Source organism: Myripristis murdjan, chromosome 20 (assembly GCF_902150065.1).
Source record: "Myripristis murdjan chromosome 20, fMyrMur1.1, whole genome shotgun sequence".
NCBI lineage: Eukaryota > Metazoa > Chordata > Actinopteri > Holocentriformes > Holocentridae > Myripristis > Myripristis murdjan.
The window spans coordinates 8,793,038-8,806,247 of record NC_043999.1 but is presented as its reverse complement, the minus strand read 5'-3'; the positions used below and the strand labels follow the sequence as shown (position 1 = coordinate 8,806,247).

At 40.8% G+C, this 13,210-nt stretch overlaps 1 protein-coding gene across 3 annotated transcripts in view; it reads right to left on the bottom strand.

The window, feature by feature from the left end:
- Positions 1-13,210, bottom strand: part of myo3a (myosin IIIA) — a 66,866-nt gene that overhangs the window by 3,719 nt on the left and 49,937 nt on the right. For 2 of the 3 annotated variants that reach the window (XM_030078972.1, XM_030078973.1), the window contains exons 26-35: positions 10,876-10,953; positions 10,201-10,406; positions 9,980-10,091; positions 8,797-8,959; positions 8,573-8,659; positions 8,357-8,480; positions 6,801-8,094; positions 6,560-6,704; positions 2,683-2,771; positions 1,908-1,948 (exon numbers count right to left, since the gene is read on the bottom strand). In XM_030078972.1, coding sequence (XP_029934832.1) covers positions 1,908-1,948; positions 2,683-2,771; positions 6,560-6,704; positions 6,801-8,094; positions 8,357-8,480; positions 8,573-8,659; positions 8,797-8,959; positions 9,980-10,091; positions 10,201-10,406; positions 10,876-10,953 — 2,339 coding nt within the window. Of the gene's footprint in view, positions 1-1,907; positions 1,949-2,682; positions 2,772-6,559; positions 6,705-6,800; positions 8,095-8,356; positions 8,481-8,572; positions 8,660-8,796; positions 8,960-9,979; positions 10,092-10,200; positions 10,407-10,875; positions 10,954-11,357; positions 11,439-13,210 lie in introns of all 3 variants that reach the window. The other variant, XM_030078974.1, reaches the window with a different exon arrangement.

The following is a 13,210-nucleotide window of genomic DNA, read 5'->3' as shown; positions in this document are numbered from 1 at the left end:
CACTTTTGCCTCAAAGAATTTTAAGATATATGAAATCATTACATAAAGACTGTTTGGGTCAACACTGTATTTACAAATGAACATTAAAAATAAGCACATCTTGCTGGTTAATTGCACCAATTTCTGGTGTAAATTGTACGGTATAAAATAGCATTTCTGTCATCTCGTGTATTGTCCCAGAATCTTATGGGAAATAAGAATATAGTTTTCAAGAAACACCAAAAAACAAAATCTGTGCTACACAGAGTCTTAACAGCTATATTATTATCGTTGTGGAACAGCAGGCAGTCTCGCAGCAGCAGTCAGTCACGGCTCTCTGGTGGTTTGTCGTGATAAGCTAAATATAAATGAACAATAACAACTACTTTACTTTACTGTTGTTAAACCTTAACAGTTTGAATGTATGACGCAGTGAGGAGAGAAACACACATGCAACACATGAAGAAGTTGCTCATTGTAATCCACTTTCCAATGGACTAGCATTTTGTTGCCAAGATTAAATAATTCATGTAACTAAAGGATCAGTGCTCATGAAAGTGATGCTGGGGGATATATTTTAACAACTGGAACAAAAGGTAGAATAACTCAAGGAACCTTATTTTTGCCAGTTTATCAAAAGCCCATTTATATTTTCCATAGGGCTTTTGAACCACATATCAAATGGCAGAGATAAATAACATGGCATAAAAATAACTCAAAATGATGACCACCTCTATTTATTATGGCCTCTATTTACTTCAGACAAACTGCTGCTGCTGCTGCTGGAGATGTAAAACACATCACGTCCTGTGGGCTGGAGGATTTTTCCTGGAAAGAGCCGCCTGACACTGTGGTGTTTAGGTTTCGGGAACTGAATATAGGCCGAATCACTATTGTGTTATATCCATCACAGACAGAAATAGGCAAAATGGGTCATGGGTTATTACTCTGATACTGGCAATAACATGTGGCTACTTAATATGTGGTGCTCACTCACTGTTTTTGATTATCTCCCTACTTCTCGTCCTATATGTCTCTGCTCCCGCTCACTATCATCACCTCACTTTTCTCCCTGATTTCTCCTCAGTTTCTCCCTCCTTACCACCCGTTCTTCCCCTCCTACTCTGCTGTCAGCTGTAGCCGGAGATGCTATCTTTCCCACTGACCTTCTCGTTCTTAATGATGCATGTAAACTGCTCCTGTCCATCGCCGGCTTTATTTATCTGGTGACAAATTATTACTCTTGATGTTTAGTGTTGTGTCGCGTCGTGTGTGTGTGTGTGTGCGTGTGTGTGTGTGTGTGTGCGCGCCGGAGTGTGTGTCTCCTCAGACTGCTGTGATAAAGTAGCCTGGCCCCTCCTTGTTCAGCCAGCCCTATCGGTCTATCTGCCAGCCCCTGCAGCTCCTATCATCGCCTCACTCTGGGCGGTATGCTCACCTCGTGACCTATGCGACACATACATATGCATGCACACCCACACACACACGCTCTCAAAAAAGTGACTGATCTCTGGTTACAATTTAAAAAATACTGCATATGAAACATAAATCAACTCTTGCAGAATACATGCATTGTCTTAACAGTTAAAAATCATACAGTCCTTTGCAGCATCAGAGAACATGGTGATCATTCCTTTGTTACTGACGCCTACGAGCAGTTAGGCATTATTTCTCTTTGTCATTTCACAGCCTGTTATAGTCTGATTTCACTGACTACATTCAGCGAGGTGAAAGATGAGGCTAATTAATTTCTATGAGGATGTGTAACGCTGCAGATCATTAAGTTTGGACCCAGACACTGTCCTTATGTTGGCACCGGGCCACCGTCATTACTCTGGACTGGGAGTGCCGAGCAGGCATCGGGCCAACCTCTTAAAACACTGCCAGGAGGTTATTAAAACAGGTTGACATGGGAGTCAGATACTTACCCTTCTTTCCTGGGCCTGCGTTTATCATCCTGGACCGAACGCTGAGCGGAGAGACACATTACACATTAATACATGTCAATCAAATTCTCTTGATCTCTGTTCTCAAGTGAGGCACATGACATTACACAAATTACTCAGCATGTAATCAATAAATCAATTTGAAATATTCATCTGTGCGTGCTGAATTGGTGGCTTATACCAACCCCTCACGGCAATGAGGATTTGCATTCAGGAAAATACACAATCCATTATGAAACAACAACAACAACAAAATAACAATCACGTAAAAAAGTTAGTTAACTCTTTCACATGATGGGTATCTCATTTTGAAATCAAATTTTTGATCAGTTCATAGATTAAATGATTAGGTCCATCATATCTATGAATTAGGTCAACAGAGGGACGGCTTTGCAGACAAACCTGGAGTTGTGCAAGAAGTTCTAGTTTGCGCTGTGCTATTGTGCGCTGAAATTATTGGACATTGCAAACAATTACAGAGGTGTCTTTATCATAAATTAAACACCATGTCCTATAGAAATTTGTGATTAATTAAACACCGGAAATATGCAACACGGTTCTCCAGATATTTTAAAATGGTCTGATATTGTTTGCCGTACATATCGTATATTGTAAAGTGAGTTCTACAGAGAGAATTTTGTCCTTCAGCAGTGCATTGTGAACGCCAATAGCTTGGAAAGTAGTTGCAATGTCATGGAGCAGACGACTTGGCTTGGCTGTTGTGTCTGAAATTGTTCACCGTTGCTTTTGGACTCACATGAATCAGGTTGTAATAGGTGGAGTCTTCTGGTGTGTTGAGGGTCTTTGGTTGCTGCGTCCTGCGGGGGCTCCGCGCTTTCATGTGAGCTGAAAAATGAAAAGTCTATGGTCACTCCATGGTGTTGCTTTGAACGGTGCGTGTTTTGTTATTTAAATATTTCATATTCCATTGCTTTGCACCAGGAGAAAAGGCTGGGAAATCATCTTTTACTTGCTATTGGAGTTTCACAAACAAGTCAAACCTACTATCTGGGTGCACTAAAAGGAAAAACGTTCAATCCTAGGCACACAGATATCATTTTGTGATGCTCAGTGCAGCTACAGTGTGATGAAGTGTTGTACTTTGCCTTTTTTACCCACTTTCAATCAATCAGCCTCATCTACTTTTAGTTCGCTTTGTTATTTTCTGTATTTGTAGGGAGCTCAGATGCCACATTGTTGCTCCAGGTATATGGGATATGAAAAAACAAGTTATACACGTTAGCCTATCTTAACTGGGATGTGAAGCCCTGAAGACAGCTTTGCCAAATGCATTAGTTTTATTAATAAAACTTGGTCTTTCTTTTATTGTGTGAAGCACTGGTTTGTATGAAAAGTGCTAAACAAATAAAACTGATTTATTGACTGAATGAATGATCGATTATTGTTGGATTGACACCCAAATCTGACATTCACTAGACATTCAAAAAATAATCTGGAATCAGACTCCATTGTGGGCTCTCAGGAAATATCTAAACATGATGATGACATTATGTGTGTTTGCATTCATGGCTACATGTATCTGTGGGGAAAAAAAATGCACCACCAAAGAACAAAATGGGTCCATACATGCAAAAGAGAGATATACTCCCGCTACTCTGCACAGAAATGATATGGTGCTGTTTGCTCCAAAAGGGACAATGCAGATCTAAATCTGACCTATCTCTAATTTGTGTTCTGGCAATTGCTGCAATGTGGAGGGCTTAAAAAAAAAAAAAAAAGTAAAAGCAAAAGTGTGCAAAAACCTGACCATCTACTTCAGTAATTAGACATATAATTGTCAGGTCGATGTTGATGTTTTGCCTGTTAGTGGAAAGTACATAATTAACCATTCCTTATCTTCTAAAGTAGCTAATTTGCTGGGGTTGTTATGGCTGATCATCTTGACCAAATGGGCTGGAGAGTTGGTGGGATAATTACACCGGGATGGTTGGATTACTGGAAAAAATATCGAGAGCAAACAGGCACCAGGGTGAACTCTTGACTCTGTTGTGATTATTGAGCTACACTCCCCACAGACTGAAGTTTAACCCCAGGGCCTTTGCTGGTCTGAATTTTTCCCAACACGTATCACACAAAACAACCCTTGCCATCTGTAAAGTGCTCTCTAACATTGTGACCTTCCGTGCTCGATTCCCAGCAGAGTATTGACTGCAAAGTGAGCTCTGTGTTTGTCTGAGTCTGATCAGCGGCTAATCATCACGGCACTTTGTCATTCACGACATCGCCCGTACTGTAGCGGATGTGTCGCAATCGATCATATTTGTCGTGAGTGATATATTCTAACAATATTCCCCTCGGAGGCACGTCTACATCGTTGCAATTATGAATATATTACAATGACCTTTGCTTCTGTAACTCATTATTAATCACTGTTCGTGCAGGGGAAAAAAAAACACAAGGCAAACGCATCAATCAAGCGCTCTAGCTCTCAGGTAAAAAGAGGTGAAAAGTTTGTAATATCATTGAACATGTCTATCTAAAGGTCACTGTGTATTGCTCAAACAAGTAAAGCCAATTTGATACACCCTCATATTAATTCCCGCCATAATTATTTGGATCGCTCGCTCACAAAATATGATTAACATTTAATGACCTTTCCCATGAAGAGCAGTGTGGCCAGAATTCTTCCTCCTTTCATTCGGTGTGGCGCAAATTATGCTTATGAAGTTTATTATGTCGGGGAAATTTCTTGGGACGGCTTAGAAGTGTCAGCGGAGAAATGATCCGATGGGTTTGAAAAGCGTAATTTTGTGGGAGTTGCAGGAGCCTGTAGAAATAATACCAATAATTCATTCTGCTCCACCTCCGGCAACATGCTGTAAAGGGCATACAGGCCCAGATTTAGGGATTACTGTGCTCTGTGTATGCTAGTGTGTTTGGCTGTGAGTCCAAGTGTGTGTGTTATGTGCATAAATTCCTTCTTGAATGTATATTCATTGTTGTCTCCATCAGTTTCAAAGCAGCATCTAGAGGCAGATGCACATTACATATGCACATTTGCATTTGTGTATGCTTCCCTAAATGTGACTACAGTTGCATGCATGTTGATTCCCTTCTTACATGAATAATTGTGTCAAAATCAAATCAAAAGTGTGGAATCTGACACACTGGGTAAACATACAACTGTAATGGATTATATGCAAGCTAAAATGCTAAAAAAAAAAAAAAAATAAATAAAAAAAAATGCTAGCCCTATATCATACATAACAGCCGGGATTTTGTTTATCATAATAATGCATCACAATAAAGGGATGCAATTTTCTGAATCTGAGTTATTAGACTGTTGTAACTGTTTGGTAATCATATCCCAAAAATCTCTTGTATGTAAATATTTTATTAAAGCGCCAACAGTCATCCCCACATTCTCATCACAATATCATCATCTAGGCATTTTGTTAAAAAAATATCATGAAATTTAATTTTGACAATAACCCTATTAAAACCCCATCAGAAAGTCACTCCAAAAGATATCAACTAAGGAAAGGTTATCATCTGAGTTGTGATTATTCTATTACTTCCTCTGGACACCTAAACTTATCAAGATAATGATATTTTAGCTTTGGTTTGGCACACCGTGCTGAGATGGTGCACCTTCTTCCCCCAGCTCAGCTCCCCCAAAAGCAATTACACATATCACCCATGAGAATCAAGCGAACAATAGATCCACACAGCTGAGGATTTTTTTTTTCTTTTTTTTTTGATGACACATCGGATAGAGGAGCGCTTTCTGTTTTGGCACTTGACATTCCCAGGCATTCTGATATCATCAAGCCCCACGAGAGAGAAAACAGAACTGTGTCTGTCGATAACATCATCTGCTACTGTGAAAATCTGTGCCTTTCTCAGGGTTTTTCTTTTTTGGGCGAGCAAGGATAGCATGAGAACGGCTTTATGATAAAGTGATGGCACAACGCCACAAACCCTCAAGTATTAAAATATTATGGTCATTCTCAATAATACTGAGAACCTTTAATTCTGAGCAAGGGGTTTATCTTGTGTTTATGTTGGATTATCATGGCTGGTTAGGACACAGTGCTCTCTTTTTCAGTAAGGAACAGTTAAGTGTCCCTGAACTCCATTTAGCAGTAGTAAAAATAAAAAGACTCGCCAAACACTGTTGAAAAGATTTACTGAGCTTTCTTTCTTTATGTCATGTGTAAAATTCCCTCACTTCATGAATTTTCATGGCTAAAATGTTGAATTTCTGCAACGCATATCAACGTAACATCAAGTCTTTTTCCCTGACAAAAATTTCAAACACACTTCATTTGAAGCGGTCAGTCTAATTAAAGTGATTTTTTAAAAAATTGAGGCTGACAAAATTCCATGTTATTACACAGCTTTCTCCAAGAATTTATGTAATCCCCTGACTATCCCTGATTGGAATACATTTTTCAAAATTCAGTGACTTTCCAGAAATTTCCTGACCCTTTGGGAACAGTGTGGACTGGAATAACTTGCTCTTAGTCAGTCATTAATCACTGTTTGATTACCTGCTGTGAGCCTGCAATCAGACGTGTATATTAAATCCATGGCAACATTATGCATTGTATTTGTGTCACTGTGAATAGCCTGTTGAGCTGTTTTCACAGAGTCAATCTCACTTATCTTACCTGACTGGTGATTCTTGGGAGTGAAGCCGTTGATTGCATTTCCTCTCACAAACATGCCGTTGCTCTCAGGGTCTGATTGATGGGCCTGGATGATCTCATTCAACTTCAGCTGAACTGCGACAAACTCCTGAGACGTCTTTGTGATCTGCAAAACAGATAGGACAGAAAGAATGAGCGAGGGGCGAAAACAAAACAGCTACGGTAGTTCCTTGTCTTGTGTTCACGTGTTTGGTGGTATTACTTGTTTGGAGAAACACTCCAGCTGCTGAGCTTCTTTTGTTGCTGTTTCCTTGTTGGCCCTCAGGTTCTTCCTGTCCTTGTAGCCTCTGAAGTTGCTCTGGATCTTCACTGCAGCATGCTCCTGCTCCAATCGCTCATTTTCGGCATCTATCTCGTCTGTACACTCTATCATCACATCATTAACGTCCACCATCTTTTCATCTGCCTCCTCAATGGTTTCCTCTTTTTCATCGTGAATCAAGCGTTCTCCCTGCGCTTTCTGTTTTGCCTCTCTTTCTGCTTTAAATTTCTTCCTATCCCTATGGCCTCTGAAGTTACTTTGAAGGACAGTAGCGGCTTTTTCTTCGTCCAGCCCCCCCTGTTCCTCAGATTGATCCACCTGAGATTCTGGCACTGGTTCTTCTTCCTGCGTGACTTGTTCCTCTGTTGGCTCTGGTGAAACTTGTTGCTCCTTCTTCCTTTTCTTGGGGATCTTCCCTTCCTCCTCAAGTCGTTTACGCTCCTTGTGGCCGCGGAAATTACTTTGAAGCACCACGGCTGCCTTAGCCTCTTCTGCATCGTCTGACTTGACATCACTTGTGGAGGCGTTTTCCTGAAGGTCGTTTAATTCTTCATTGGCCGTCTGTTCGCTGCAGATCTCCTCTGCTGGCGTTTCCTCACTAGTAGGACTGTTGACTCTCTGTTTCTTGGCTGGGATCTTGCCTTCTGCCTCCAACCTCTTCCTCTCTTTGTGACCCCTGAAATTACTCTGCAGAACAGTGGCTGCTTTGGTTTCGTCCTCTAAGTTGATTCCCTCAACCCCAACAGCCTCTTCCTCATTCTTGTCCTCTTCCTGCCCTTCTTTTTTGGCATCCTTTGCTGGCGCCGCCTCGTCCACCACCACCATCTCATCGGCCACCTCTGTATGTTCTTCATCCTCATCTTCGGGCACCTGTGTGTGATCGCTGTCATCGTTCTCCTCTGCCTCAAAAGTGCTGTCATCGTCCTCATCTTCCTGGCCCGCCTCTGTTTGTGCGCTGGTCGGCTCTTGCCCGTCCTCGTTTTGTTCCTCCACTGTGGCCGGTGGTAGCGCTAGCTCATCTCCAGCCATGGTCTTGTGTCTTGCCTTTAGTTTCTTCCTCTCTTTGTAGCCCCTGTAGTTACTCTGGAGAACCACAGCAGCTTTGGTTTCCTCTTCCTCACTGCTCACTCTACTGTCTGGAGCATTTTCTTCTGTAGCGCTGTTCTCTGCTTCCGGTGTCTCTTGTTTGCTTTCCTCAAGGTCTTTCTCAGCTTTCTCCTTCGCTTTGGCCTCTCTGGAGACAAAATGGGTACATCTCTGTTAATGGAATATTTTCCCCTCTTTGTCTTAGGTAATCACACTGTGGGAATTGTACTAAAATCACCAAAATAAAGCACCACAAAATGTCATTTCTACAAACAATACATTGCAATTATTGGGGTTTCCAGCAATGCTGCTAAACAATATTTAACTAATAAAGTGATAAGTAATGAAATGACTTAAATGTGTTGCCTTTCTTTCAGTACAATATTGCATGACTTTGATCTGTTTCGTACTGTTTTCTTTTGAAGCTCTTCCTTTCCCTGTGCCCTCGGTAGCGTGCCTGAATCTTGGTTGCAGCTTTATTCTTCTCCTCTACCAAGTCCTTGTACTTCTTTTTTGCAAGATAGCCTCGGCAAACTGGAGAGGAAGATGAGAGACATAAAGCAACGTTATTATTCTCTAAAAAGGGATTCTGCAGGGTATCTGGCTCCATTTCACGTTGCCCTTACCAGCCTGAAACTGGATGATGAAGGCCTCAAACTTTGCTTTGCTTTTATCATCAGCGACCCTCTTCCGAACTTTATGCCCTCTGTAAGCTGGTGGGTTTGAGTCCAAAAAAACAGAACAGGAATTGGCACAGAGAAGAACTGGCTTGCCATACATCTATTAGCATAATGGCGCAGTGACTCATCTGTGTTGGGGTAAATTAGCTATGAGTGTACAGTTTACTGACCTGACTGTAAGACTAGAGCACTCTGTTCTCTCTGTTCCAGTATGCGGCGGTACCGCTTGGCCCCCAGCCAGCCACGGACATACGCCTGGAGCAGAACAATGCGTTGTGTGGCCCGCTGCACCATCAGATTCAGATGTTCGACGTGGTAGTACTTGAGGAACACCTGAGAACCACCACAAATAGAAAGAAAATAATGAACTGTGTTGATCTCGATTGGGAAATTTACTTTTCACTTGGCTCCCTGCATGGTCGTCTACAAAACTAAAGCTTGTACGGACTGAGGTTGATTCACTAAGATTAGATGGCAAGGACAATTCACATGTTACATTGTCAGCCGTGTTCAAAAATTCACCAAGAAATCTATGCAAATCAAGTTGTGGCGCAAACAAATCCTCAAAAAAGAGCCCTGCACAAACAAATAGCCCTCTTTATCACCAATTGCAAATGCAAATTGTATGCTTTTCTAATCCACCTAGGCTGGCCTCCTCATGTCCTAAAGTGCTGTTTATAATTGGAGTACTCTCTGATCTAATTTGAAAGCCTAGGACAGAATATCCTCTACTTTGCTTGCTTGAATTGCTGGCAACGACGCCCGCATCTTGCAGCAGCATTAGCAGCCGTGGTAAATGGCCAATCTGATCTCTTTGTGCACAGTTTCTATGCCACCTTTCAAAGAAATCTTATACGGTATGTGCCGCAATAATTTGGGAGACTTGGTGGTGAGAAGTTATTGTGAATTTAGCTTCATCTCAACTTGCACAGTCTTGTCTACTTGTGATGCTTACATGGACAAAACAAGATTTTCACATGCATGAAAGGCACAGAGAGGCTTTTTTTGGCCAGTGCTACTAGGTGTCCTTACCTTGCATGATTAGAAAATATTCCTGTGCAAACCTTTAGTGAATCTGAGCCTTTGTGTCTCACTCAAGGGCACTTCAGTGTTGAGATGTGTACCAACACAGGGTCTTTAACCCAGCCCTCAGGTCAGACGACTGACTCACTACTGACTATGCTACACTGCTGCCCAAGATACAGCACAGATGGTGCAAAAGGGGCATAATAATGTTAATAGCCAATAATAATTCAGTTTCTGGGTGCAATTCTTCATCAGTACTCAGAGAAAACATCACCTTAGACCTATACTGATGACTGAACATAAATTCAGTTCAGATAAAATATTTACTTTCGTTTTCCCCATGGCCCAGTTCTCCAGCTTGGCCTTTTCCAGTATTGCAGCACATGTCTCTGGGGTCACAGCCGGCTCTTCGTGAGCGTGGAAAGCCAGGATGTAGTACCTGCAACAGTCAACACAGTCAAATGAATACTAATGAGATAGGCAGAGCCAGCGACATACATAGATTTTTCATTACTTTCAAACACTTCTGTGAATAATGGCCTGCTGACCTCTTGATGAAGTTTGTAAACGGGATGCGGTGAGAGTATCCCTGCCGTCTGATCTTGGCCGTCTCCAGAACGCCCGTGTAGCGCAGCTGAACGAGAACCTTCTCTCGGTCGAACTTGTTGGATTGGCGATCGTTATTGGGTTTGATGCAGCGCACAAAGTGGGGCTGTCCTGCCACCATCTTGGACAGCAGGTCCATCAGAGAGTACTAGAAAGGGCATGAGGAAAGGCGTTTAAAAGTGGTGATCAGTGGCGTACGTTGTGTATCTGCTGCTGCTGTTGTAAGCCCATTTTTTTTTTTTTGGGTAAAATAAACAAATGCAATTCATCGAGACAACAGCTGCAGTTACAGTGGAGCGTATGAGGAGACAAAAGTGTGCTCTCCCTCTTATGTTAACTGCATGTTTATTAAAGTTGCTGCAAATCAAATAATCTACTGTTTGACAGTAGATTATTTTCCCTTTAAATGCCAGTGTAGCTGCACTGAAACGAAATGGCAAAGGAAACTCAAAGTAAATTGCAAATCCAAGGCAATTTAAAGGGTGTTAATGTGATTTAGACTGTATTTTTCCTTTAGCGATGTGCCAGTGTTGGTGAGATAAAATTGAGAAATTGGCCTGCAATGCACCTCTGTAAGAAGAGGCATCCTTGTCAATTAACAGGGAAATGGCTCTTACTCTGAAGTAGGAGGCCACTGTCTGTGTTCTCATGTTGGTGGTTTCTCTCGGGTGGTGAGTGGTCTCTCCAGGTTCGCCCTGACGAACGAACAAACATTCATTTAGTCAAAATTCATTATAAACATTAATTATGCTGTACTGAGTGGGTAGCTACTCTCTGTTATGAAGTAATGTTGTTAAATACCACTTTATGTAGGAAAAGGGAACACTTTTATACTGTGCACAATATATCACCTGAGTATTTGAGTGTAAGAGAATAAGACACTAAGAACAGTTTGCAGGTTCAAATGACTGATTTACTGAAGTGAATCTGTATGTGAACAGCATTTCATTTAAGGCCGGGGTGCAGCTTTAGTCTTAAGTGAAGCACACCTGTTAAGACGATTCTCATTTTTAAAATATTAAAGGCCTTATTTACATTACCATTGTTTCACCATGTTTCATCAAAGCATTTGATCTCGTTTTTGAAAACCACCAATCACCGTTTTCATTTGCACTGTGTCATGAGGAGGCACAGCGAGCGAGCTCTTTTTTTCAGGGCTGAGCATTAATTTCCGAGAGGGCTGCAAAAGAGACGCATAAAACGCATAAACAAAATAAAAAAAAAAAGCAAACAAGCAAAAAAAAAAGTAAAATAAATAAGCAAATGAAGAGTACATTCTGCATAAATACAACGCGCTATACATGGACCTATATGCTTTAAAAAAAAACAACAGTGATAACATAAAATTTAAAAAAGATATGCAAATGCATCGTAATATTGCACCAAGATATTAACCTTAACATTGCATACATAAGAAATATTAGGCAACATTTTAATAAGCTATGTATGTAACACTCAGTACTAATACACGAGGGAGAAATACACCTTTAGGGCAAACTATCAGCCTAATACTGGTTTTAGCATTTTAAATGCTTATTGTGGCTTGTTAGGGACAAATCCTTTGATGCGCTTTCTTAGGCGGCATTCTTAAATATGCAGATGAATGGAAATAGATTCAAGAACTCATCAAACACAGTTCATTTAAATGGAGCTACTGCCAATTGCTTTTAGGTGAACAAATTGCCTTAAGTCATTTAGCAAGCACAGCAATCATGTGCTGCCACAATTTAAACCACATAGCTTAAGTAAGTCACATAATTAAGTTTCATTTGGCTATTGGAAATGAGAAGAAACATCTTTGGGGCTGATTATTTTATGCTGTGGATGCTTGGTAGTTTTAAGTTTAAATACTTCTTCAACACTTCTTTAAACCTTTTTTTTTAAAACCTTTGATTCACAATGTGGGTCATTTTCTCAAAAACAGTGATTAGCATCAGGCACGGTGCTGTAAACAGACAAATCTATCGCTGCAAAGGATATGAAAGAAGAGCCAATTAACAGGCAAGAGCACATGAAAGGGTTTGCTTAAGCTCCTGCACACAGACGACTGAAGGTACACAGACTGGTCTTGTTTGCACGCAGGCATAAGCACAATGACACAGCCACCAGTGTTAATTTTGACAGGTACCTGAATTTTAGTTTTACCCTTAGTCATCCTTTGAAATATTTTTTTGTTTTAGTCAGATTTTAGTCATTCATTTGACATAAGTCTCAGGTTTTAGTCAAATTATTTCAGTCACAGTCCTTTAAGTCAATTCAGTTTCTCCTTTACTAATATTTTATAATAATTCAGCATAATTCTTAACACTGTATTAACTTTACACCTGGAACAATACAAAGGATAATGTCTATGTCAACATTAAAGCTCATAAATAAACACTACAACTGTTTGTTAGAGTCTGAGTGCATCACAGGTGAAGACTCAAGACCAGACGAGTTGAAACTTGGCAACTACTTGCAAAAGAAATTCAAAATGTCTGGTCTGCAGCGCTCTGAAACCTGCCTCTTTACACCGATGAGACTAGACGAGACGGCGTATTGTTTCCATAGCAACAACTCTCTTTACTTTAGTGTTTCTGTCACTTTTTTGTCGCTGGAATGTTTGTAGCAGCTCTGTGCTGCCTTCACAGGAATGGGACATCAGAGTGTCACCTGTGTCAGCTCAGGAAAACGGACGCTCTCTTCCTTGGTATTCCCCGTGGAGGAAATGAGATTCTTCCTCTCAAAATTATAAATTTCTCCCGAGATTACACCATGAACACCATGTTATTGCCGTGGTTAGAAACTGAAATGCGGGATACTCATTAAAGCCGCTTAGTTGCTGGCAAAAGGGGGACAAATGTATTTTTATTTGTGCCTGTCTATTAGTCCGCGTCATTATCCCAATATGTCATCCAAAAATGTATTGACAAAATTAACACTGATATGCAAAGAATATATTCTCTCAACTAC